Raw genomic sequence first — 23976 nt, forward strand, 5'->3', positions numbered from 1 at the left:
CTTTGGACATGTTATCAGGAGGGACCAGTCCCTGGAGAAGGACATCATGCTTTGTAAAGTAGAGGGTCAGCAAAAAAGAGGAAGGCCCTCAGCAAGATGGATTAGCACAGTAGCTACTACAATGGGCTTGAACGTGGCAAACAATTGTGAGGATGGTGCATTACCGGGCAGTGTTTTGTTCTGTTGTACGTAGGGTTGCTATGAGTGGGAACTAACTGACGGCATCTAACAACAACAACAACAACAACAACAACAACAACAACATGGCTGGGGTAAGGTCCCTGGGTGGTGCACACAGTTTGCACTCAACTACTAACCTAAATGCTGGCAGTTCGAAACCACTCAGATGCACCATGAAAGAAAGGCCTAGCAATCTGCTTCTGTAAAGATCACAGCCAAGAAAATCCTATGGAGCAACTCTACTCTGTAACACCTGGGGTTGCCATGAGCAGAACCAACTCAAAGGCAACGGGTTTATTGTTGTTGTTGTTGTGTTATGGCTAGAGTGGAGTGGGAGAGGGGGTAGTGGAATGGAAAGTGACTGCTAATGGGTATAGGGCTTATTTTTGGGATGATGAAAATGTTCTAAAATTTATTTACATTAGATAATGGTTACACAAGTCTGTGAATATACTAAAAAAGTTGACTTGTATACTATAAATGGGTGGGTTGTATGGTATATAAATTATATCTCAATAAAGCTGTCGAAAAAATCTCAACCCAACATTCAATCTCCAATTCAAGTCACTCCAAACTCAGTTCTCATCACAACTGATCCCATCTTGACTAACCAAGCTGCCAACACCCTACTTACCTCTATTCAGTTCATTCCACTTCTCAAATCAACCCGAAAGCAATTCAATCCAACATCTAAGTCCAAACCCTTAACCCACCCATCATCCAGCCTCCAATTCAACTCATCGTATGATTAATCCACAATCCCAAACTCAACTTCCCCAAACCCATTTCTAACCAACTCATCTACAACTTAACTCATCAACCTCCAGCTCACCCCAAAACTCAACTCCTAATTCAATTTACTCTGTTCTCAACTCACCCTCTGACTTGTCACCCAGACCCTTGACCCCCTAGTCATTCACCTAAAACCAAAACCATGTCCCATATCACCTCTTGATCCATCCCCTCAGCCTAGTCAGAGACCCTGGGACCAATCAAAGTCAGCATAAAAGGCTGGCTAGTTTCAAGGCCCACCACCTCCAATGAGTCCCATTATACTTGATCCCCCAAAGCCACCTCCACCAAAGGACACACCAAATCAATTGAGACAGGTGGTTGTAGGTAGCTCAGATGAGACAAGATTCAGACCCTAGGAGACATATGGCCACCACCAGATGAAAGACAGGAGTAGGCAGGGACAGGGACACAGTTCACTGGTTTATTCTCAGACTTGAGATGCCAATTATGCCCTATGGCCTGGGGTGAAGGGGTGCTGGAATTCTCTCATCATATCCCAGCCCTCCCTAAGGAGGAAGCAGATTAAATACACAACATAGGGGATTTTCCCTTTGTGTTAAACCCAGGTATAAATAGGGCAGCACCATTAGGATCCTGATTTATCTCCACCATCTTGGTCCCCAAACCACCTGGCATGGCAAGGTGAGCTTGGGCAGATAGAGGAGTATCCAGAGCTGGGCTAAGGCAGTAGAAGGAGACCTCAGCTCAGCCAGGGGAAGTCCCACTTCCCTCTATAGTCTGACTTTGGTCCCTTCACTGTGGACCCAACCTGGGAACAGGAATGAGCGAAGGGATCGCAGCCTTGGGGGATGGGATCAGGAGACATCCAGTGCTTAACTATGGGGAAGGGTAGCACCACCAGGCATCGAGGGCACTGACTGAGGAGAGGGGAGGCAGGCATGGGGGGCATTCATCAGCTCTGAGTTTGAAGTTCATTGCATGGAGTCACAGGTGTGGGGAGTCAAGGGCTATGTTGGGATAGAGGGGGAAAAGAGCCAGGTTACACTTATGCCACCTGTGAGGTGGGGAGGGTGGATCCTTGGGCCAGAAGAGTGCAGTCCCCATCCCCCTGGAAGGGAGAAGAAATACTTTTTGACCATACCGAGCAGACCTTCTCCTGGTTCCACAGTCACAGGAGACGATAAATATGGTGGCTTCAAAGCCTCAGCACCAAATGTGCCCCTTCTGGGGCTCCATCACTGTCTGTCCCACCCCCAAAACTCTCAGCTGCTAAAACAGACAGGGCCCAGCTCAAATCCAAACTTCTGGTTTGTCTGGCCAAAGTCAGTAGCCGCCACATCCCACAGGGGCAGAAATCCCACTCGAGAAGAGCTGAACTCCAAGAGGGTCTTCGCCTGTCCTTTCCGGAGCTGCCCATGGGAAGACATGGATGGTGAGTTGGGGAGGGGGAGGCAGCTGAGGCCTCCCCTCCCCACTCTGGCCAGCCCTGTCCCTCCCTCTTACCCGGCAGCCATCATGAGGGATGCTGATGATGGCCGCTGCCGTTTGGTTGAAGGACAGCTCCTCCCCATTGGCCCCGAGGAAGCGGAGGGAACGGCCATGGTCACCCGCAGCTTCATCTAGCCAGGCGGCTGAGTTTTGGCAGGAGTAGGTGAAGCTCTGGTGTGCAGTGGCGCTTAGCAATTTCAGGAAAGTCAGCTGTACCACACTCACCGGGGACCCATCAGCATCCACATAGGAGAACTGGGGGTGGGACAAAGCAGATGGTTGGGGTACTCCATTAGCCCCTACTCTTTCTGAGGAAACCACCTCCCAGAATCTCCATCCACCTGGCAGACCTGCCACTTCTCCTATGTCCCCATCTCGGGGGCAGCCCCACCACCCACCCAGTCACACAAGGCAGAATTCTAATAGTAACCTTTCACATCTCCTCTGCCCCCATCCTCATCAAGAAGACCCCTATGCCTAGCCCATTTGACCACCCAAATCTCGGTCTCTTGGTCCACCATCTCTAGATGGTTTTTAACTTCCACATCTATACACAGAACTCACAACTTCACCTCTAGCCCAAAATACTCTCTTGTAAGACCCAGACTTATAAAGCCAACCATCTTCTGAATACTCTATATCCACTGTGTCCTGAATTTAGAGATCATCTCAAAAATAGATTCGATGCACTGAACACTAATGACAAAGACCAGACAAGTTGTGGGATGACATCAAGGACATCATACATGAAGAAAGCAAAAGTCATTGAAAATCAGGAAAGAAAAAGAAGACCTAAATGGATGTCAGAAGAGACTCTGGAACATAGAGTAGCTAAAGCCAATGGAAGAAATGATGAAGTAAAACAGAAGATTTCAAGGGGCGGCTTGAGAAGGCAAAGTATTATAATGAAATGTGTTAAGACCTGGAGTTAGAAAACCAAAGGGAAGAACACACTCAGCATTTCTCAAGCTGAAAGAACTGAAGAAAAAATTCAAACCTCAAGTTGTAATATTGAAGGATTCATGGGTGAAATATTGAACAAAACAGGAAGCATCAAAAGAAGATGGAAAGAATACACAGAGTCACTATACCAAAAAGAACTGGTTGACGTTCAACCATTTCAGGAGGCAGCATATGATTAAGAACCGATGATACTGAAAGAGGAAGTTCAAGCTGCACTGAAGGCATTGGCAAAAAAAAACAAGGCTCCAGGAATTGATGAAATACCAACTGAGGTGTTTCAACAAACAGATGTAATGCTGGAAGCACTCACTTATCTACGCCAAGAAATTTGGAAGGCAGCTACCTGGCCATGCAACTGGAAGAGATCCCTATCGGCGCCCGTTCCAAAGAAAGGAGACCCAACAGAATTTGGAAACTATCTAACAATATCATTAATATCACATGCAAGTAAAATTTTGCTGAAGATCATTCGAAAGTGGTCGTAGCAGTAGATTGACAGGGAACTGCCAGAAATTCAAGCCAGATTCAGAAGAGAACGTGGAATGAGGGATATCATTGCTGATGTCAGACGGATCCTGGCTGGAAGCAGAGAATACCAGAAAGATGTTTACCTGTGTTTTATTGACTATGCAAAACCATTCAACTGTGTGGATCATAACAAATTATGGATAAAATTATGAAGAATGGGAATTCCCGAACACTTAATTGTGTTCATGAGAAATGTGTACATAGACCAAGAAGCAGTCATTCAGACAGAACGAGAGGATACTGAGTGGCTTAAAATCAGGAAAGGTGTGCGTCATCATTGTATCCTTTCACCATACTTATTCAATCTGTTTGCTGAGCAAATATTCCCAGAAGCTGGACTATATGAAGAAGAACATGGCACGAGGATTGGAGGAAGGCTCATTAACAACCTGCGATATGCAGATGACACAACCTTCCTTTCTGAAAGTGAAGAGGACTTTAAGCACTTACTGATGAAGATAAAAGATTACGCCCCAACATAAAGAAAACATGCCCAGCTACCACCAATGACCGCCCTGACATGGAACACAACAGACAGTCCCTGACAGAAAAAAGTGGGATACAGAACTCAAATTCACATAAAAAGATCAGACTTAATGGTCTGACTGGGACTAGAGGAACCCCAGAAGACACGGCCCCTAGACTCTCTGTTAACCCAGAACTAAAACGATGCCCAAAGCCAACTCTTCAGACAAAGATTAGACTGGACAATAAGACATAAGATGGTATTCGAGAAGCGTGTGCTTCTTATTTGAAGTAGATACACAAGACTAAATGGGCAGCTCCTGTCCAGAGGCGAGATGAAAAGGCACAAAGGGATAGGAGCTGGTTGAATGGACACGGGAAAGCCAGGATGGAAAGGGGGAGTGTGCTGTCACATTATAGGAATAGCAACTAGGATCACATAACAATGCGTGCATAAATTTTTGTATGAGAAACTAACGAGCTATAAACTTTCACCTAAAGCACAATAATAATAATAATAAATCCTCACAAGTGGTCCGATGAGCAACATCATGATAAACAGAGAAAATAGTGAAGTTGTCAAGGATTTCATTTTACTTGGATCCACAATCAACACTCATGGAAGCAGCGGTTGAGAAATCAAACAACATACTGATGAGACAAATCTGCTGCCAAAGACCTCTTTAAAGTGTTAAAAAGCAAAGAGGTCACTTAAGGTGCACTTGACCCAAGCCATGATATTTTCAATCGCCTCATGTGCATCTGAAAGCTGGACAATGAATAAGGAAGACCGAAGAAGAGTTGATGCCTTTGAATTATGGTGTTTGTGAACAATATTGAAAATACCACGGACTGCCAGAAGAACAAACAAACCTGTCTTGGAAGAAGTATAGCCAGAATGCTCTTTAGATGGGAGGATGGCGAGACTTCGTCTCATGTATTTTGGACTTGTTATCAGGAGGGATCAGTCCCTGGTGAAAAACATCAGGCTTGGTAAAGTAGAAGGCAGGGAAAAAGAGGGAGACCCTAAACAAGATAAACTCACACAGCAGCTGCAAGAATGGACTCCAGCACAGCAGCGGTTGTAAAGATGGCACAGGGCCAGGCATTGTTTCATCCTTTTGTACGCAGAGCTGCTATGAGTTGGAACCGACTGGAGAACACCTAACAACTGAGCCTCAAGCCAGTTATCAACTTGGAACAACTCGGATATGTGAATCTACTTTTCCATCTGTAGGTTTTATGAAATCTAAAAGTAGATCAAGTATTTCCAATGAAATTTAGCATCTGAGTTGAGATGCGCTGTAAACGTAAAATATGCACCAGATTTTGAAGACCTGGTATGAAAAAAAAGTAAAATATCTCAATAAGCCTTAATATTGATTACGTATCAAAAAAAAAAAAAAGACACCAATATTTTGGTTATATTGGGTTAATTAAACTATACCATTAAAATATAACAGACCTAAGATAATTGGCTTAATAACACATCTTTTTTGGCTTCCTTCTCTTCCATCATTTCCACATTCCCCAACTGAGATTTTCTGGAATCACCTCCCAGATAAACTACTTGCAATTGAATTCTTGTCTCAGGGCCTGCTTTGGAGGAACTCAAACCAAGACACCTCCTCACATAATAGTATGGCTTTAATTGTTTTCTGGGTTATTGTCGGTCTCTTCCACTAGAATATCAGCTTCATGAAGTCAGGAGCTGCGTTGTATTTGCTGCTACATCCCCATTGTTATACATGTTAAAATGTCCCCGTATAAATACATGCTAAATAAATGAATTTCCAAATGATCCCAATATTCCCAGGCTCTCAAATTTGCTCTTCCTCTCATTTTCACATCTCAGAGAGCATCTTCAGACACCAGTCACCCAAGCCAGAAACCTGAGCATCATCCCCAACTCCTCCCTTGCCCTTTATCTAAACAATTACCAAGTCCTGTTGACTTGTCCTCTTAGATGTTACTCCAAGCCTTGCCTTCTTCTCCATCCCAGCAGCACCAACCTCAGCCTAGACCCCCTCCTTGCTCTCCTGGACCAACACACCAGCCTGCCTCTGGGTCTCAAGGCCCCCAGTTCATTCCTCACATCAACCCAGAGGTATTTTTCTAACAAAGATATTTGACCTAGGTCCCCCGCCCCCATTGAAACATGTTCCACGACACACAAGTCTTTCATGGCTTGGCCCTCATTCACCTCGCCAGGCTCTTCTCCTGCCACAGCTCCCTCATATTCTCTTTGGCAGAACGAGGGGCTTCTTCAAATTCATCAAACCTCTCTTGACTCTAAGCCTTTGCATATGCTGTTCCCTCTACCTGGAACACTCTTCCTTGTCCTCCCTAACTTGCTAACCCAAATCTTCCAACAGGAGGCCTTCAGTACTTCCAAAGCTGCCTCTGGATTTCCACCACGCCCTGTGCTTCCTGCATTATGGCACCAGCACTCTGAATGGTAACTGTCTATTACTCATCTGATGCTCCCCCCTCGCCCCCAGCCTTCAGTCTTCATAAAGGCAGAGACCTGTCTGTCCTGTTCATGTCGACCCTCAGAATCCCTCCCCAAACTCCCCACTAGTTTTCATACTATCCCCCACCTTGACTCACCTTCTTCCCTCGACGAAATGTGCTATACCAGTTTCCTGGCTTTTCCTTGGACCAGGAGGCTAGTTTCACCTGGGGTAGAAGGCGAGGGTCACTAGAGCAGATGCTCTTGGTGCCCAGCCAGATTAAGGCTCCCTGATGGAGAACCCCAGGATTTCTGAGGGACTACGTGGTTTCACCTCCCAGCCTGCAGCCTGAGGACAGGTGGGACTCAAAAGATAGCAAGTCAGAGGCAGTGTATCCGCATGGTTAAGGGCTGGGACTCAGAGCCAGACTGCCATGGAGAATTTCTGTGCCTCAGTATTCCCATCTGGGGGATGATAATAAAGCCACCATCATCAGGTTGGGGCTTAATTAGTTAATGCAACAAAGTGCTTAGAACAGGCCTGCCTGGACATAAAAGCACTGTTGGAGTACTTTTGCCCAGCATTGTTGAATTCTTTACTAGTTTTTCTTGTCTGTCTCCCCCATAGAAGGTGAGTTTCATGAGATCAGAGATTTTGTCTTTTTGATTCTCTGCTTGTACCCAGCGCTTCAGACAGGTCCTGGCATACAGTAGGCACTAAATAAATGTTGGCTGAAGGAAGGATAAGATTCCAGACAAAGCCTGGTGTGGGCGGGGGTGGGTAGGGGAGAGCCCTTCTTGGGGAACGGGAGGAGGTGGTTCCAAGAGCCCTGTTCCCCCCCACACCCCCGCCCCTGGGGCCTCCAGGTCCTTGCTCCGCCCACCCCCGAGGCACTCACGGTCTCAAACTTCTTGTCCGGGTAGAGGCAGGTCTCTCCTCCCGCCGTGAAGTTGCAGAAAACCCTGAGTGCGTCCCTCGAGCAGCCCTGGTTGGGGTCAATCCAGTATTCCCCTGCCGCAGAGCCAGGAGGGGCAGGTGAGCTGGGTCGGGCCCGACGGCCCCGTGCCCACCCGGGAAGGGGCAGACCTCACCGTCCGGCAGGTGCGGGTGGTTGCGGTGCAGCTCGCCACACACGAGGCCCGGGCGCTCGACCGTGCCCGGCGGGCGCCGCAGCTGCTCCAGCTCGAAGCTCAGAGACGTGAGCGAGGCCAGCACCTCCTCCATGCCGCCCGCCAAGGCCTCCTCCGGTGTCCCCAGGACCGGGACGGAGCGCCGGCGCCGACGCAGCCCGTGCAGCTCCGCTGGGGAACCCTGGGGGTGGGGAGAGCAGGAGAGCAGAGGTGGGAAAGGCGTAACAGGGAGAGAGACAGGCAGAGACCGAGAGATGGAGACATGGGAAGCAGAAGACAGACAGAGAGAAACAAGAGGGATAAGAGAGACAGAAAAGAGGGACAGAGACAGGAAAAGGAAAGAGATAGAGAGGCAGAGATACCCAGGAAGGAAAGACAGAAAGACCCACAGATAGGAGAGGCCAAAGTAGTAAGACAATGAAAGAGAGATGGGGGCGGTGAGGGGAGGGGAAGGGAGGGGAGGGGAGAGAGATGGCAGAAAAGAGAAACAAAGATAGTGAGGAAAAAGTATTGAGACAGACAAATAAACAAGAAAAGGCCAGGAGTGATGGAGAGAGGGAGAGAGACAGAGAGAGGTGGGGTAGGGGAAACAACCAAGTAAGATAAGACCCAGGTCACTGTTCCTGTAGGAGGATTGTCCACCCACCTGCCCCACCCTTCTTAGAGCTCAGACCCACCCTGGGCTTTCAAGGAACCGCCCTCCCTGCCTACATCCTCTGAGCACTAGGGACTGCCCCACCCATGCTGGGCACTGAGGACCCAGTGGAGACACTCCAGACATAATCCCTGTCCTTCCCCCGCCCCAGTCCTGGGCAACTCACCGGGGGCCCAGGAGGCCCTGGGGGGCCAGTGTCTCCTCGGGGACCAAGGGATCCCTGTAGAGAGAGGTGACTTGAGGGGTGGCTCTGCGGAGACCTGGCCCCTACCCACCACCACCAACATACACACACAGAGCTTTGGGGGAAGGATACACAATGTTCAGCACCAAGATACACACCTTCTTTTCCTATTTAAACATCTCTGAAATCAGTATGCATCTTAATGTCTTTGGCAAATGATTGTTTACTTGACAGAATTGTTTTCTTGGCCATTTATAAAACAATGATGCATCTTACAGCTGATGGCATCTCAGATTTGATGAAATACAATAGTAAGTGTTTGCTAAATATGTGTTAAACACATGATTGAATGAATAAATTAATGAATGCAGAGGTATCAAGGGTCCCGTGAAGTGAAGGGGAAGGAGCTGGGATGTGGCAGCCCAAGGGAGCATCATGTACTCACCGGGGACCCCTTTGATCCCTTCTGTCCCAGAGGGCCCTGTGGGGTGGACACAAGGAGAGCTGGAGTCCTGGACTGGCCCTCTGGGGGGACACCACCCTACCAATTCCCCATACTCACTGCCACACCAGGGGCCCCAGGGTGACCCAAGGAGCCGATGGGGCCAGGGAGACCCTGGAGAAGGGACATTAGAATCAGCATTGATGAGGTTTATCCCTGCTGCCCAGACACCCCCAGACTAGCCTCCAATTCCCCGAGAGAAACTCCCAGCCACTAGACACAGCCTCCAACCCACAAGTCCTTAGATACAACCCCCCATTTTCACCAGATATAACCTCCATCATTCCAGACCCCTATCTCTCCACTCTGTCAGAACCCAGGGGGCTTCCCAAGCCCCCACATCCCCAGTTTCTACACAAGCCCATTCTCTGTCTCCCCACCTGCCCCCTCCTTTGAACAGACTCTTCCCATTCAGGACAGGACACACACTCACAGGATCTCCCATGGGGCCAGGGTGGCCCTGCACGCCTGGAAATCCACGATCCCCTTTCTCACCAGCTTCCCCAGGAGGACCAATGAGGCCAACTAATCCAATATGGCCCTAGAGGACAAAAGGGGCACGCGGAAGGGAGAAGTGGGGGTGCTAGGGGGTTTTTTCCTAGATCCCTGGGGTAATGAGTTTGGGAGCAGAGGAGACTCTGATCTCCCAACCTCTCCGCCAGGAAGGGAGGTAAATGTGGGAGTTGATCGGGGAGATGAAAAATGGGAATAAGGTACACTTACCTTTTCCCCCTTAAGGCCAGCATCTCCCTTCAGTCCTGGAAGGCCAGAGGGGCCCTGGAAGGCGAGTGAGGGTCAGTCAGTGATTTTCAAATGCAAAATCTTGAGGTCTATGTGGGTGATGGAATTACTAGGGATGTGGTCATGGGGATGGTCAGGAGAAAGGAGGGGTTGATGAGCCACTTGGCTAGAGGATGGTCAGTGGTCAAGATCAGTATGGATGATCAGTGTAGACCATCAAAATGGAAGGTCCCTGTGGGTGGTCAGTGTAGACCATCAAGATGGAAGGTCAGACTGGGTGGTCAATGTAGATCATCAAGACGGATGGTAGGTGTAGTCAGTGCAAACCATCAAGATGCAGGGTCAGTGTGGTCATCAGTGTAGACCACCAAAATGGAAGGTCAATGTGGGTGGCCAGTGTAGATCATCAAGACGGAGAGTCAGAGTGAGTGGTCAGTGAAGGTCATCAAGATGGAGGGTTAGTGTGGGTGGTTAGCATAGACCATTGAGACAGATGGTCAGTCTGGTGGTCAGTGTAGACCATCAGGATGGGTAATCAGAGTATAGATTGTCAGGGTGGACAGTCAGATAGATGGTCAATGAGGGATCAGCCTGCATCATCAGCACTGACAATCACTGGATGCCAAGTGTGGTCCTCAGCGCTGGGACCTCAGGGGCAAGGAAGTCTCTTACCAGGGGGCCAGGAGGGCCCATCTGTCCAGGAGGTCCTAGGAGGCCTGGTTCACCCTGAAGATGAAACAGAACATGGGGGAGGTTCCACCCTGCCAGAACCCAGTGTGGACACCCCACCCACCACCAAGGTCAGCTCCTCCCAATTATGATGAAAAATTAGGTAATGGTAGCACACATCTGCTGCACCGGCCTCTGTCCACCACTGTTCCCACTCCACTCACCACAGGGCCAGGGATTCCTCGTAGACCTTCAGGCCCGACACGCCCAGGAGGCCCTCGAGCCCCAGCTGGGCCTATCCCCCCTGGGGGGCCATCAGGGCCTGGCTCCCCCTGAAACAGACAGGGTCAAGGGAGGGGGGAAATAGAGTCAGGGGATATCTACCTCCTAACCCCAGGGAAGAACCATCAGGAATGGAGAGGGGATTGGACCACCTGTGGTGGTCACAGGCCCCCCTCCATCCTGATGGTACCACTGTTGGCCAAAAGATCAGCACAGGGACCCTTGCCAGGGATGGGGGTACTCACTTTGGCACCTTTCTCCCCTTCTCTGCCTTCTTGACCCATGCGGCCTGAAGGACCCTGAGGAGGGAAAGACAGTGTGAGCAGGGATCTGCATGGGTGAGTTGAGGGGGGGCCTGTGGAAGTGAGTGGGGGCCTGTGTGGGTGACTAGGGGCTGTGCTTGTGAGTGGGGGTCTGTACGGGTGAGTGTGGGGAGCTGTGTGGGTGAGTGGGGGCCTATGTGGGTGAGTGGGGGCCCATGCGAAGATGAGGGGGGACCTGTGTGAGTGAATGGGGCCCTTGTGTGGGTGAGTGGGGGCCTGTGGGGGTGAGTGTGGGCCTGTGCAGGTGAGTGGGGGCCTGTGTGGGTGAGTGGGAAAAGGTGGGACCCAAGGCAGCCAGGAAGTGGGTGTCACTCACCCTCTTGCCAGGGGGCCCAGGGGGGCCCGGTTCCCCAGAAGCACCAGGTGGGCCCTACAGAGATTATAACAGCAACAGTGTTCACCTTAGCTAACACTGATTGTGCATGACTATGTTTCAGGATGCCTTTAGTTAGCTTTCCCCAAACATCAACTCCAACACCAGCCATCTCCCACCTTCCCTGGTTGCTCACATTCAGGGTGAGGCTCCAGAAAGGCCCTCCAGCTCACCCACTCAACTTCCCCCAACCCTGCTCTCCCAGCACCAAGCCTCTATTCCCCACTCACCGGACCGCCAACATCACCAGGGTCTCCCTTCTCCCCTGGGGGGCCATCTATACCCTGGGTGGGGGGAGAATAGAGTTGGGACTGGTCATGAGGGTACATAAGAATTTGGAGGAGAATGAGGGTGATTCCCTCTACTAACACTGCCCCAGTCTGTGGGCTATGGAGATGGGGACAGAGTTAGGGAAGATGCTGGGCTTAGGGTGGGGCAGGGTAGGGGATCGGGGTCATACCCACCGAAGTGCCAGGGTCTCCTGGGGGTCCTAGGTCTCCTGGGAGTCCTGTGGGGCCCTGGACCACAGAGTAATTAACAATCACTTCTCTGAATTATTGAACATTCATTCATTCATTTAATTTATGTGCTGGGGACAAAACACAAAATCCCCGCCCTGGCAGAGCGCACGTTGCAGGGGTTAATGGGTGCAAGCACTGAGCTGAGATGGTGACACACATCTCCTCACTTCGTCCTTCCAGCAGTCCCCAGTTCAGGACTCACAGAGGGAGCCATCACTCAGAGAGGGGGACACAGAAAGTGAGGGGTGGGGGTGAGATTCAAATTGAGGTCCCACAGACTGTGAGGCTCCTCACTGCCTCCATCTGGAGGTTCAGTGCTCCCCGACCCCTATGGCGGAAGGGCCTCAAACCTCCACCCCATGCCAAATCTCCCCCTCAACCCCAACTCTGACCTAACATTGACCTCAACTTTCCAACACAGTAAGGATGATTCAAAGGGAAAGCAAATTATACTCCATACAATAAGGTATAGCCACTGTATTTTTATGTTGATTGATTGATTCATGCATTCATTTATTCAGCCACATTCTGGGTTGCTCATGGGGTCCATTAATTCAAACCTGAGACCCCTGGCTAAAGGCTTGGGAGCAGGTTGGAGTGTGCAGGCATGTCCACCCCCTCTCTGTCTCCACCTTCCCTTTGCCCCCAGAGCTCACCACACTCCCTTTGGCTCCATCCTCTCCAGGGGGTCCTTTCTTGCCTGGGGGTCCAGCAGCCCCAGATGGGCCTGAGTCCCCTTTTTCGCCAACTTCTCCCTTGGGACCCTTTGCAGAAACAGAGGTCAGAGGTCAGAGTGGCCTGGACCCTCCAGGGGTCAAGGGTTAGCAAACTTGGATTCAGGAATAAGGGTGGTCTAGGACTTCCCTGGGGTCATGGGTCACAGTAGCCTAGGTTGCCCAAGGATTAGAGGTCATAGAGACTTAGGATTTCTAGGGGCCAGGGATCAGATTGGTCCAGTTGCCCAGAGGTCATGGGCAAGGGTGGTATATGCCACATTTGAGTGAATTAGAAAAACGGCCCCCTCTGAGTGACTGGAAACACTGGAGACGTAGTGATTAAGAGCCACAGCTGCTAGCCAAAAGGTTGACAGTTCGAATGGAAACCCTATGGGGAAGTTCTACACTGTCTTGTGGTGTCACTGTGAGTCGGAATCAACTTGGCAGCAATGGGTTCTGAGTGACTCATCCCCAAGCCAGAGTTCATGGTTTGGATTTGAGCCCCACTTCCCCCCTTGGCCTTGAACCTTTGTGCAGTGTACAGCCTACAAAACTAGGTAGAAGGCCTATCTGAGACTTCTCAGGGGTCTTTCATCAAGAAAGCCAGGGATGATCATACGTCAGGGGTCAGTGAGTGACCTAGGACTGCACAGAGGTTAAGATGGCTCTGAGTGCCCGGGATGGGTGCAGGTGCCAGAGAACAGTCACTCACCGGGATGCCTGGTTTTCCTGGGGGTCCTGGGTCTCCAGGCTCCCCTGGCTCACCCTGCAGGAAACAGAATGGGAGCAGGGAAGAGTCCTACCCTGGCAGACAGGGAGAGGCTCCCCAGAAGAGCCACCACCAATCAGAACTTGTCTCCCACCACCACCCTGTACAGCCTCCAATCCATCCTCTCTCTCTCTCCCTCTCACCTTCTCGCCCACAGCGCCCGGCTGACCAACTCCTCCAGGCAGCCCTGGAGGGCCCTGGAGAGACAGCAAGTAGAGGTGAGACTGTGGAATCCAGACATCCTGTTCTTGGGAAATGGGTGTTCCCCATGTTTGAGGCATCCTACCCCCCCTCCCCAGAGTTCTCACCTCTGATCCACTGGGTCCATGGGGGCCCCGTGGGCCTGGAGGTCCATGGGGACCCTGTGAGAAGGTCAGAATAGCATCCAGTGATCCCATGGTCCCCTGAAAGCCTCCAGTGACCAAAGACGCTACCCTTGATGCTAGTGATTCACATGACACTTGAAATGGCCATGGTGCCCTGTAATCCCCCCAAATGAATCCTATCCCCATCCTGTAACCCTGACTCCCCTTCCCACCTTTCCCTGGAGGTCCATACCATGGGCCCTACGTCGCCAACCTCCCCCTTCTCTCCAGAAGGGCCTGGCATCCCCTGCGGGACAAAGAAGCAAGATTACAGCACAAGATAGGGGAACCAGAGGCACCACCCTGTAATTCAGATGCTCACCTGCAGGCCAGGGGGGCCAATAACCCCCACAAAGCCTCTGACTCCATCATCGCCTTTCTGTCCAAAGAGACCTGGGGGTCCCCGGCGTCCCTGAGCTCCGTCTGCTCCCTGGGAGAAGGACAGAGGCAGGGGCACAGCTAGGATTGAGATCAAGGGCTGGAGATGGGGTTAGGCTCAAGGGTCAGGATTGAGGTTAAGCACTGGAGTCAGGGTTTGGTGAGGGTCAGAACTGGGTTTGGAGTTGGGGTCTGGGTTAAGGATCAGGTTTTCGGAATGAGGTCAAGGGTTGAGTCAAAGTTTGAGATTGGCATTGGATGGTGAGTCAGGTTTAGAGTTGAGGTTAAGATCATGAACAGGGTTCTGATGAGGTTGATATGGATTTAGGGTTGGGTTTGAAGTTGGGGCCAGGATCAGATTCAAAGTTGGAGTCCAGGTTTGTAGTCAGCTTTGGAAGGTGGGTCAGGGCTAGGGGGTGAGGTTAGGACTGAGTCAGGGTTTGATTAATATGAGGTTTGGAGTTGGGACTGAAGTTAAGGTCATGAGCAGGGTTGAGGTTGGGGCTGAGATGGGGTTCAAGGTTGGGGTTCAGGTTGGGACTGGGTTAAGTTCAAGAGTTGAGTTTATACTGGGTGTTGGCACTGAGTGGTAGATCAGGGATGGGGTTGAAGTTGGACCTGAGTCAGGTCGACAACACTCTTACTTCCCGTCAGGGATCCAGAAAGGGTCACAAAGCTTGGAGCACTCACCGGGGAGCCTGGGTGTCCTGCAGGACCTCGTACCCCTATTGGTCCAGGTGGGCCCTGAAAAAATCCAAAACCCCTCAGGTTCAAGACTAAGGAGGGGCACTAGAAATGTCAGTCCCTGCCTCCTCGTAGACACCTTTTTATTAGAAAAACTATCCCCACCAAGAAGAGGTAGCTATATCCTCCCAACCGTATATCTTCCTAGAAACCAACGTGGGATCAGAAATGGACATCTGCTCCCAACTTGGCTCATCCAGGCCTTTCCCCAGAAATCCCACCAAGACCCAAAGACTGAGCTGGCTCACTGCTGCTGGGCACTGGACCTGAAGTTCCTGGAGGAGAGCTGGGGCAAGATGCCTCATAGCCAGAGACACATGCAGAGAGAAGTATGTGCCACCAAGGAAAGGGAGAGGAGAGAGTAACCTTCCAGTTCTCTTGGGTCCCCAGCTACTCTGTCTGCAGTTGGGTTCTGTGACCCCCTTTACTCAAGGTAGCTTGAGGGGCTTCTGTTCTTTGCAGGTGTCAAGATGGGGCTCAGGAAGGCAGGAAGCTCTGTGGCCACCCCCTCCCGTCTTTCGCATCCCAGACCCCCCCTCCCCTTCCCTGAGGAGCAAGCCCCAACCAGGGCCCCCACTTACCTCATCCCCCTTATCACCTTTGCTCCCTTTGTGACCAGGGGCGCCTACTTCACCCTGAAGAGGAAACGGGATGAGGGAAGACTCAGCCCTTCCATACCCTCCCCTCTTCCCCTGGACCCTCCCTCTCCATGAGCCCCTCACCTTGTCCCCTTCCTCGCCAGAAGGCCCAACAGCTCCAGTGGGTCCAGGAAGCCCCAGAGGCCCTGGGATCCCATCTTTGCCAGTGGGGCCTGGGGAACCACGTTGACCCTGATGGGGAGATGGAAGGAATGGAAAAGGGCATGTCAGGGGCCAGGGCTAGAACACCCTGTGGGTCCTGATATGTGGTACGGTGGGTCCTGAGGAATGGGGCAGACAGGTCACTTACTGGGGACCCCTTCTCGCCTGCAGGGCCAACAGGGCCTTGGGCTCCACTTTGGCCAGGAAGTCCAATGCCTCCTGCTGGGCCCACAGGACCTCGCTCACCAGGGGGGCCCTGAAAATGGATGAAGTCAGGAATAATAACCATAGTAGTAGCTCTCATTTATGGAGTGTTTTCTAGTGAACGCTGGTGGTTCAGTGGTTAAGAGCTACAGTGAGCAACTGCTGCTAACCAAAATGTTGGCAGTTCGAATCCACCAGCTGCTCCTTGGAAATCCTATGGGGCAGTTCTACTCTGTCCTATAGGGTCGCTATGAGTTGGAATCAACTCGATGGCAATGGTTTTTTTATAGGCACAGCAATTAAAAACAAAAATCCATTGCCATTGAGTTGATTCCGGCTCATAGCGACCCTATAGGACAGAGTAGAACTGCCCCATAGAGTTTCCAAAGAGCGCCTGGCAGATTCCAACTGCCAAGCTTTGTGGTTAGCAGCCTTAGCACTTAACCACTACACCACCGGGGTTTCTTAGGCACAGTGACATGATAAAAAAAAAAAAAAAACCAGTGCCGTCGAGTCGATTGCGACTCATGGAGACCCTATAGGACAGAGTATAACTGCCCCATTGAGCTTCCGAGGAGCGTCTGGCGGATTTGAACTGCCGACCTTCTGGTTAGCAGCCGTAGCACTTAACCACTACGCGCATCATATTCAACTGTTTTCCTCCCTCCAGCAGCCAGAGGGCGCTGCGAACACCTGAGTCAAATCAGTCCCTCCTCTGCCTACAGCCCTACACTGGATCTTACCACTCAGAAGAAAAGTCAGCCTCCTTCCTGTGGTCCACAAAGCCCTGCACATCTTGCCCCAATCACTGCCCTGCACTGTTTCTCTCCCACAGTACCCCTGTCTTGCTTGCTCTGCTTCAGCCCCACTGGGCTCCTCCACGTCCCTGAAACACACCAAGCGCACTCCTGCCTCAGGGCCTTTGCATCTGCTGTTCCCTCTGCCTGGAATGCTCTTCTCCCAGATACCCACTGGGCTCCTCCCTCACCCCCTTCAGGTCTCAGCTCAAATGTCACCTCCTCCAGAGGTCTTCCCTGCTTGGTCAGCCTATTTAAATTGCTGTCCCCCATGCCCCCCTCCTCTTCTTTGCTCTATGTTGTTTTGTGCCTGATCGATCAATCGACCGATCTATCATCAGTTGCTGGCTGACTCTAGTGTCTCCTCCATTAGAATGTAAGCTCTGGGAGGGAAGATGGATCATTTCACTGAGGTTTACGATCATCTTTTTTTTTTTTTATGAGTTGGAGCTTGTCATTGCTCCTGTTCTACAGATGAGGAAACTGAAGACAATGTTTCCCAGATACCCCAAGGCCCCTCCACCCCACCCCCACCTAGCAAATGGTTACACTTACGTTGGCCCCTGTGGGGCCCGGGGGGCCTTTGTCACCCTTCAAACCGGTTGGTCCCTAAGGGAGAAGAGGATGCAGTTAAGAGGTCCCAGGTTGCCCCCAGGTCTTTTCTGTTCTATGGGAGGCTCACAGTCCCCATCCCCTTCCTGGGATTGGGCACTGAGGTGGGGGAAGCGGGGTTGTCTGCCTTCTCCAGGCCTCTCCAGCTGCCATTCCTTTACTCTCACTGTTGCCCCCACCCAGCCTGCCATCACCATTGCCCCTCTGAGCCCCCTTTCCTTCTATGCCTCCCAGGCCAGCCAGGCGCCTGATAGGAGGGGTTCCAAGGGCTACTCACCGGGTCCCCAGGGGCTCCTTTGGGCCCAGGGAAGCCCCTGGGTCCAGGTGGCCCTTCCTTCCCGAGGGGTCCCAGTGGTCCCAGTTCCCCCTGCAGGAATGCAGAGGAGGGAAGTCAGGGTGTCTCCCCAGGTCTGTGAGTTTGGGCCCTTCCCCCATGAGGTTGATTCAAGCCCTGAGCTCGTATGGAGCCCATTGAGGGAGCCCTCAATCAAGATCTTCCTGAAGCAGGGTCTCACCTTGTGCCCCTCTCTGCCTTCCAGGCCCGGAAGACCTTGTTCACCAGGAGGTCCAGGTGGACCTGGGGGCCCCCTCTCACCCAGAGGCCCCGCTTCTCCCGTCTTTCCCTGGAGAGAAAGAAGGCTCCTCTTGAATTGGAGTGGCCTGTGGGGGTCTGTCTGAGATCCCAGGTGTTCCCCAAAATCTTCCCCAAGTGGGGCAAAACTGGGGAGGCCGGCAGGTGACTCTGACCTGAGGCCCCACAACACCAGCTGGTCCAGGCAGGCCTGTCTGACCTTGGAAGCCCTGGGGAGACAAAGTGGTGGTGTCACATGGAGGGAGGAAAGGGAGGACATCGTGGGGTCAGGAAATCAGAGGTCAGGGGGTCACTCACCAATTCACCTCTCTGTCCAGGGTGCCCAGGTCTCCCATCTTTTCCCTGGGGGCCCTGGAGGATGAGGTAGAGGAGAGTTAGGGCACAGATACGGGGTCGCTCCCCCTTCCATGTGTCCCTCTACCCAGCCCTCCATCATGGTGAGCTCACTCACAGGGGGGCCCTTTGGCCCAGGGAATCCGGGAGGTCCTTGCAGACCGGGGAGGCCCTGAAATGGAACCAGAAGTCGTAATCTAATCCCTCCTGCCTGGGCCCCTTAAGCCTCACCCAGTGACAACAAGCTTGCTCATCTTGAGCACTTACTGTATGCCAGGCATAGGGCCAAGCACTCTACACATAGTAAGTTGTTTCATTCACTGCTGCGGCCCTTTAGGGTTAGGACTGTGGTTATTCCCATTTTACAGAGGAGGAAACTGAGGCACAGAGAGGTTAAGTGATTTGCCCAGGTCACACAGCCGATGAGTGGCAGAGCTAGGACTTGAACTTATGGCTCTCTGGCTTCAGAGACTGTGCTCTTTCCACTGCATTAAAATGTTTCCCCATCCCCTGAGCTCATCTCCACCCAGAATCTCTCTCTCTCTCTCATCCACACACACACTAACCTTTTCTCCAGGGATTCCTGGGGCCCCATCCTGGCCCACATCTCCCTAGGACAGAATGAATGAGACTCAGGCCCAGAACAAACCCAGCTGGGAGGGGTTGGGAGGGACTAGGTGAGTCTGGGGCAGAGGGGTCACATGGGGCCCTGACCACCCACCAACCCCATACCTTGGGGCCTGGATGCCCTGTGGTACCTGGTTGCCCCCTCTCTCCACGGGAACCCTGAGCAGACCAAAAAAAAAAAAAGGCAAAGATTAGAAGTGAGAAGTGGAGGGAGCCTAGGAGATGAGCCCAAGTCCTCCGGGTTGGATGAATCATTTCCAGGAGGCCCCCTCCTGCCCCACCAGGGATGCTGACATAACCCAACCTCTCTTCATGACCTCCCCACCACTCCTTCTCTCCAGTCCCTCCTTTGCAGCCCTGCTACCCCCTCCAGGCCCAGCAGGCAGGGGGTGGGGAGGAATAGCTCTCTCCACAGGGCATTCTCTTACTGGTGGTCCTCGCTCTCCTTCCAGCCCTGACTGTCCCGCCTTCCCCTGAAAAGGAAATTGGGTGGGCGGGGGGAAGCAGAAGGGAGTTATGGTACAAGGGCATGATGCAAACACACAAATGCACACAGTCACAGACTCAAAAAGATGTTTGCACACATTTATTCACATGCGCAAACGCACCACTTACACACAAAACTACACAATGATCACAGACACCTAGTGACACATACAATCACACCTACAAGGTCCAAACATTCAAACTTAGATGTCCACAAAGACCCCAACTAATCACAGCCACACAGTGTACACACACATCATTGCATGCTGCCACAGCCTCGAGTTGACACATGGGTCTTGCCATGCCTTGTCCCTTGCACACATGTGTACACAGTGTGAACACATAGATGCTTGGGTTCATATGAGGGTATAGTCCTGATAAACACACCAACCAGCTGCCATCGAGTCGATTCTAACTCATGGTAACCCCATCTGTGCAGAGTAGAACTGCATTCTATAGTGTTTTCAATGGCTGAAAATTTTTGGAGGTAGATCTCCAGGACTTTCTTCCAAGGCACCTCGGGGTAGACTTCAATCTCCAATCTTTTGGTTAGCAGTTGAGTGCATTAACCATTTGCACTACCCAGGGATTCCAATATGCATATACCCATGAGCATATACCCAGTGTCCATTTACACACAGTCACAATATACACATAGCAACACACGCATGTATGTGTACACACCCACTCACTGTACACAGAAGTACATGTACATATGTGTATGTTCATATCCTTTCACACATGTGTACTTGCCCCTCACATGCCTATGTGACACACATACATGCAGGTCCGTGGCCTTGTTCGCACAGACACAGGCCTGCAGGCAGCAGCACCCAGGCCCCATCTGATCTGATAGACATTTGCTGTACACTTGCACACCTGGTCTCACAGACATATCCATGGCAATACCCTACATGTAGTGTGTGATACCCTACATGTATGCTACATTAACACATGAATATGCATGTGTGCAGGTGCTTCCAAGCATAGACACACACGCTGCCCTCAGGCAGGACCTTCCCTCTCCCCTGGCCCTGGATCACAACTTACCCGCTTTCCTTTCTCTCCTACGGGTCCCAGAGGCCCGGGAAACCCAATAGATCCCTGAGTAGAGAATATCAGAAGAGGAGAGATGAGGGTAAGGCAGTGGCAACAGGTAGAGCAGCCCCTCACCCAGTCCAGCCACATTATCCTTTGAGGCCTTTTCCAGGCCACTGACTCCAGAAGCTTCCTTGGTCCCTCCAGCCCCAGCCTCCTCCAAGGCAGCCTTCTGCCCTCATCTCTTCCCACTCTGCCCCCTCACTCACTCCACTACAGCCGCACTGGCCTCCTCACACCAGTACACTCCTGCCTCAGGGCCTTTGTACTGGCTGCTGCCTTTGCCTAAAATGCTCTTCTCCCAGGATTCTACAAGACCAGCCTCCTCACCATTTAGAGCTCACTCAGATGTCACCTCCTTAGAGAGGCCTTCTGCCACCATCCTAACCACATGTCCTCCAAGTCACCCTCTGTTGATCACATTGTCCTCTTTTGTTTTCCCCATGATACTTGTACTAAAATGACCTTGGTCACTTGCTTACTTAGTGAATGTTGGTCTTTCCCACTAGGACATAGTCCGCTGGTCCTATTTCCCACTGCCTATTGTTTGTTGTTAGCTGCCATCAAGTCAGCCCCCAACTCATGGCAACCCCATGCATGATGGAATGAAATGCTGCCCAGCTCTGAGTCAGCCCCATCATTCGTTGAAGATTGGACCATTGGGATCTGTAGGGTTTTTGCTGGCTGCTTTCAAAGTATATCACCAGGCCTTTCTTCCTAGTCCACCTGAGTCTGGAAGTTCCCCTGAAATATGTTCAGCATCTTAGCAACACACACGCTTCCACTGACGACAGGTGATGGCTGTGCATGAGGTGCATTGGCCAGGAATCGAACCCAGATCTCCCACATGCAAGGCAAGAATTCTACCACTGAGCCATCACTGCCTAGCTGATGCTTACTCAATATACATTACCTAAATAACTCCAGCCTATATTGTCCTGTCCACCTAGACGGGACCGTCCTCACACAAGGCAGAAGACATCAAAGGGATCTGATAGCCTATCACCCACCTCACCATACAGAATGAGTCCAGTTCAGGAGAGACACTGCCCAAGTTACCCAACAAGTCTGTGGTGGTGTCCAGCCTGAGTGCCCATTCCAGGTCCTCTCCCCTTCCTTCCCATCTGGGGGCCCCACGGCCCCTGTGCTCTTCAAGGGTCCTGCACACACTCACACACATACACACACACACACACACGGCCTTGCTAATACTAATATCTTATTATTGATGACTCAATTTTTACCAGCCATGCCTGGTAATATGACTACTTCTGCAATAGATCAAAATCTCCCTTCCCTGGACACCTACCTACTTTTGGTCAACACCATGCCAAGGACTTTGCCTGTATCATGGGAGTCTGAATTCCAGACCCACCGCCAGACTAGCTGTGTGGTTCTGTACAAGTAGCTTCACTTCTCTGAGCATCAGTTTCCTTATTCCTAACCTGAGGTTAGGAATATTTAACCCTCCCAAGGTTTTGGCGAGGGTTAAATAGAATGATACATAGAAAGCACTTTGCATGGTGTTTAACATGTGGTATGGGCTCAAGAGATGTTAGCTGCCATTGTTGTTATTTATTGTTTTAATTGCTGACCTCCACTTAATTGACACACTATGCCTCCTGTAAAACACATTGCTCGATGCCTAAGATTCTCCGATTGGTCTTGGCTAGGAGGTTTCTTTCTTAAACTCCCATAAACTTTTAGCTCCCATAGTTTGGGCTTATATACTTAGCTATGGTACCTTGAGTTTATTCCCAAACTTGTTTATGCCAGTTGCACTTGCTATTGGAGTCACATGATTTAATGAAATTTTGCAAAAACTGGTGCAATATAAAAAAGAAAAGAAAGATATCTATCATAGCTACATTAAATAGAAACCACAGCCTCATCCACCCTGAGACCAGAAGAACTAGATGGTGCCCAGCTACAACTATCAACCATTCTAATCAGGGCCACAATAGATGGGCCCTGATAGAATGGGAGAAAAATGTAGAACAGAACCCCAAATTCCAAAAAAAAAAAAAAAAAAAGACCTACTAGACTGGACTAGTTGAGAATGGAGGACTCCCCAAGACTACTGCTCTGAGATACTCTTCAAACCTTGAACTGAAACTAACCCCTGGGGTCACCTTGTAGCTAAATAACAAATTGGCTCAAAAAATGATGAATATCACCTGTAAATACTGTGATGCTTTAAAAAAAAAAAAAAATCACATATGTGGGACCAAACAGTCAACAATTACTTTAAAACAAAGATGAGAGTGTAAGGGGTCAAGGAAACTAGATTAATAGAAATGGAATAACTAGAACAAAAATAATGAGAATGTTCACGCATTGTGAAGAATGTAACCAATGTCACTGAACAACTTGTGTAGAAATTGTTGAATGGGAGCATAAACAGCTTTGTAAACCTTCACCAAAAACACAATAAAATATCTAAAAAAAAAAAAAAAAAATTCAGCTATATAGGAAAAAAAAAGTTGCCATTGAATTGACTCTGATTCATAGTGACTCCACATGTTTCAGAGTAGAACCGTGCTCTAGAGGGTTTTTGATGGCTGATTTTTTGGAAGTAGATTGTCAGGCCTTTGTTACGAGGTGCCTCTGGGTAGACTCAAAAACTGCCAACCTTTCGGTTAGCAGCCAAGTGTGTTAACCATTTGCACCACCCAGGGGCTCCCTTAAATAGAAAAGATCAGATATAAGAGGAAGTCACTTAAAAATTTGCTGTCACCAAATGGGCAAGTATTGATGCCTTTGAATTATGGTGTTGGTGAAGAATATTGAATATGCCATGGACTGCCGAAAGAAAGAAAAAAACTATCTTGGGAGAACTACACCCAAAATGCTCCTTAGGATGATGAGACGTCGTCTCACATACTTTGGGCATGTTATTAGGAGGGATCAGTCCCTGGAGGAGGACATCATGCTTGGTAAAGTAGAGGGTCAGCAAAAAAGACAAAGACCCTCAACGAGATGAATTGATAACAGTGGCTGCAACAATGGGCTCAAGCATAATGATCATAAGGATGGCACAGGACCGGGCAGTGTTCCATTCTGTTGTACACAGGGTTGCTATGTGTGGGAAATGACTCAACAGCACTTAACAACAACAACAACAATGGGCAACACCTGCCCAAAAGCAAAGACAAGAAAGCAGAAAGAGACAGGAAAACTGGACCAATGGACACGAGGAACCTGGGGTGTAAAGGGAAATGGGGAGAGTGCTGACACATTGC

At 50.6% G+C, this 23976-nt stretch overlaps 1 protein-coding gene across 2 annotated transcripts in view; it reads right to left on the reverse strand.

Annotated features, from left to right (window-relative positions):
- Positions 1-997: 997 nt before the first annotated feature.
- COL5A3 (collagen type V alpha 3 chain) overlaps positions 998-23976 on the reverse strand; it is a 44542-nt gene continuing 21563 nt past the window's right edge. For both annotated transcript variants that reach the window (XM_049876813.1, XM_049876814.1), the window contains exons 34-69: positions 20687-20740; positions 19579-19623; positions 19256-19309; positions 19090-19134; positions 18642-18695; positions 18488-18541; positions 18346-18399; positions 18114-18221; positions 17876-17965; positions 17542-17595; positions 16134-16241; positions 15908-16015; positions 15767-15820; positions 15132-15185; positions 14386-14493; positions 14257-14310; positions 14007-14060; positions 13842-13895; positions 13642-13695; positions 12870-12977; positions 12157-12210; positions 11923-11976; positions 11636-11689; positions 11242-11295; positions 10939-11046; positions 10718-10771; positions 10028-10081; positions 9738-9845; positions 9365-9418; positions 9248-9283; positions 8785-8838; positions 7925-8144; positions 7732-7844; positions 6991-7059; positions 2440-2679; positions 998-2345 (exon numbers count right to left, since the gene is read on the reverse strand). In XM_049876813.1, the coding sequence (XP_049732770.1) occupies positions 2199-2345; positions 2440-2679; positions 6991-7059; positions 7732-7844; positions 7925-8144; positions 8785-8838; positions 9248-9283; positions 9365-9418; positions 9738-9845; positions 10028-10081; positions 10718-10771; positions 10939-11046; positions 11242-11295; positions 11636-11689; positions 11923-11976; positions 12157-12210; positions 12870-12977; positions 13642-13695; positions 13842-13895; positions 14007-14060; positions 14257-14310; positions 14386-14493; positions 15132-15185; positions 15767-15820; positions 15908-16015; positions 16134-16241; positions 17542-17595; positions 17876-17965; positions 18114-18221; positions 18346-18399; positions 18488-18541; positions 18642-18695; positions 19090-19134; positions 19256-19309; positions 19579-19623; positions 20687-20740 (2841 nt within the window). In that variant the 3' untranslated portion in view covers positions 998-2198. The remainder of the gene's footprint in view (positions 2346-2439; positions 2680-6990; positions 7060-7731; positions 7845-7924; positions 8145-8784; positions 8839-9247; positions 9284-9364; positions 9419-9737; positions 9846-10027; positions 10082-10717; positions 10772-10938; positions 11047-11241; positions 11296-11635; positions 11690-11922; positions 11977-12156; positions 12211-12869; positions 12978-13641; positions 13696-13841; positions 13896-14006; positions 14061-14256; positions 14311-14385; positions 14494-15131; positions 15186-15766; positions 15821-15907; positions 16016-16133; positions 16242-17541; positions 17596-17875; positions 17966-18113; positions 18222-18345; positions 18400-18487; positions 18542-18641; positions 18696-19089; positions 19135-19255; positions 19310-19578; positions 19624-20686; positions 20741-23976) is intronic.

This window comes from Elephas maximus, chromosome 3 (genome assembly GCF_024166365.1).
Source record: "Elephas maximus indicus isolate mEleMax1 chromosome 3, mEleMax1 primary haplotype, whole genome shotgun sequence".
NCBI classification, from domain to species: domain Eukaryota; kingdom Metazoa; phylum Chordata; class Mammalia; order Proboscidea; family Elephantidae; genus Elephas; species Elephas maximus.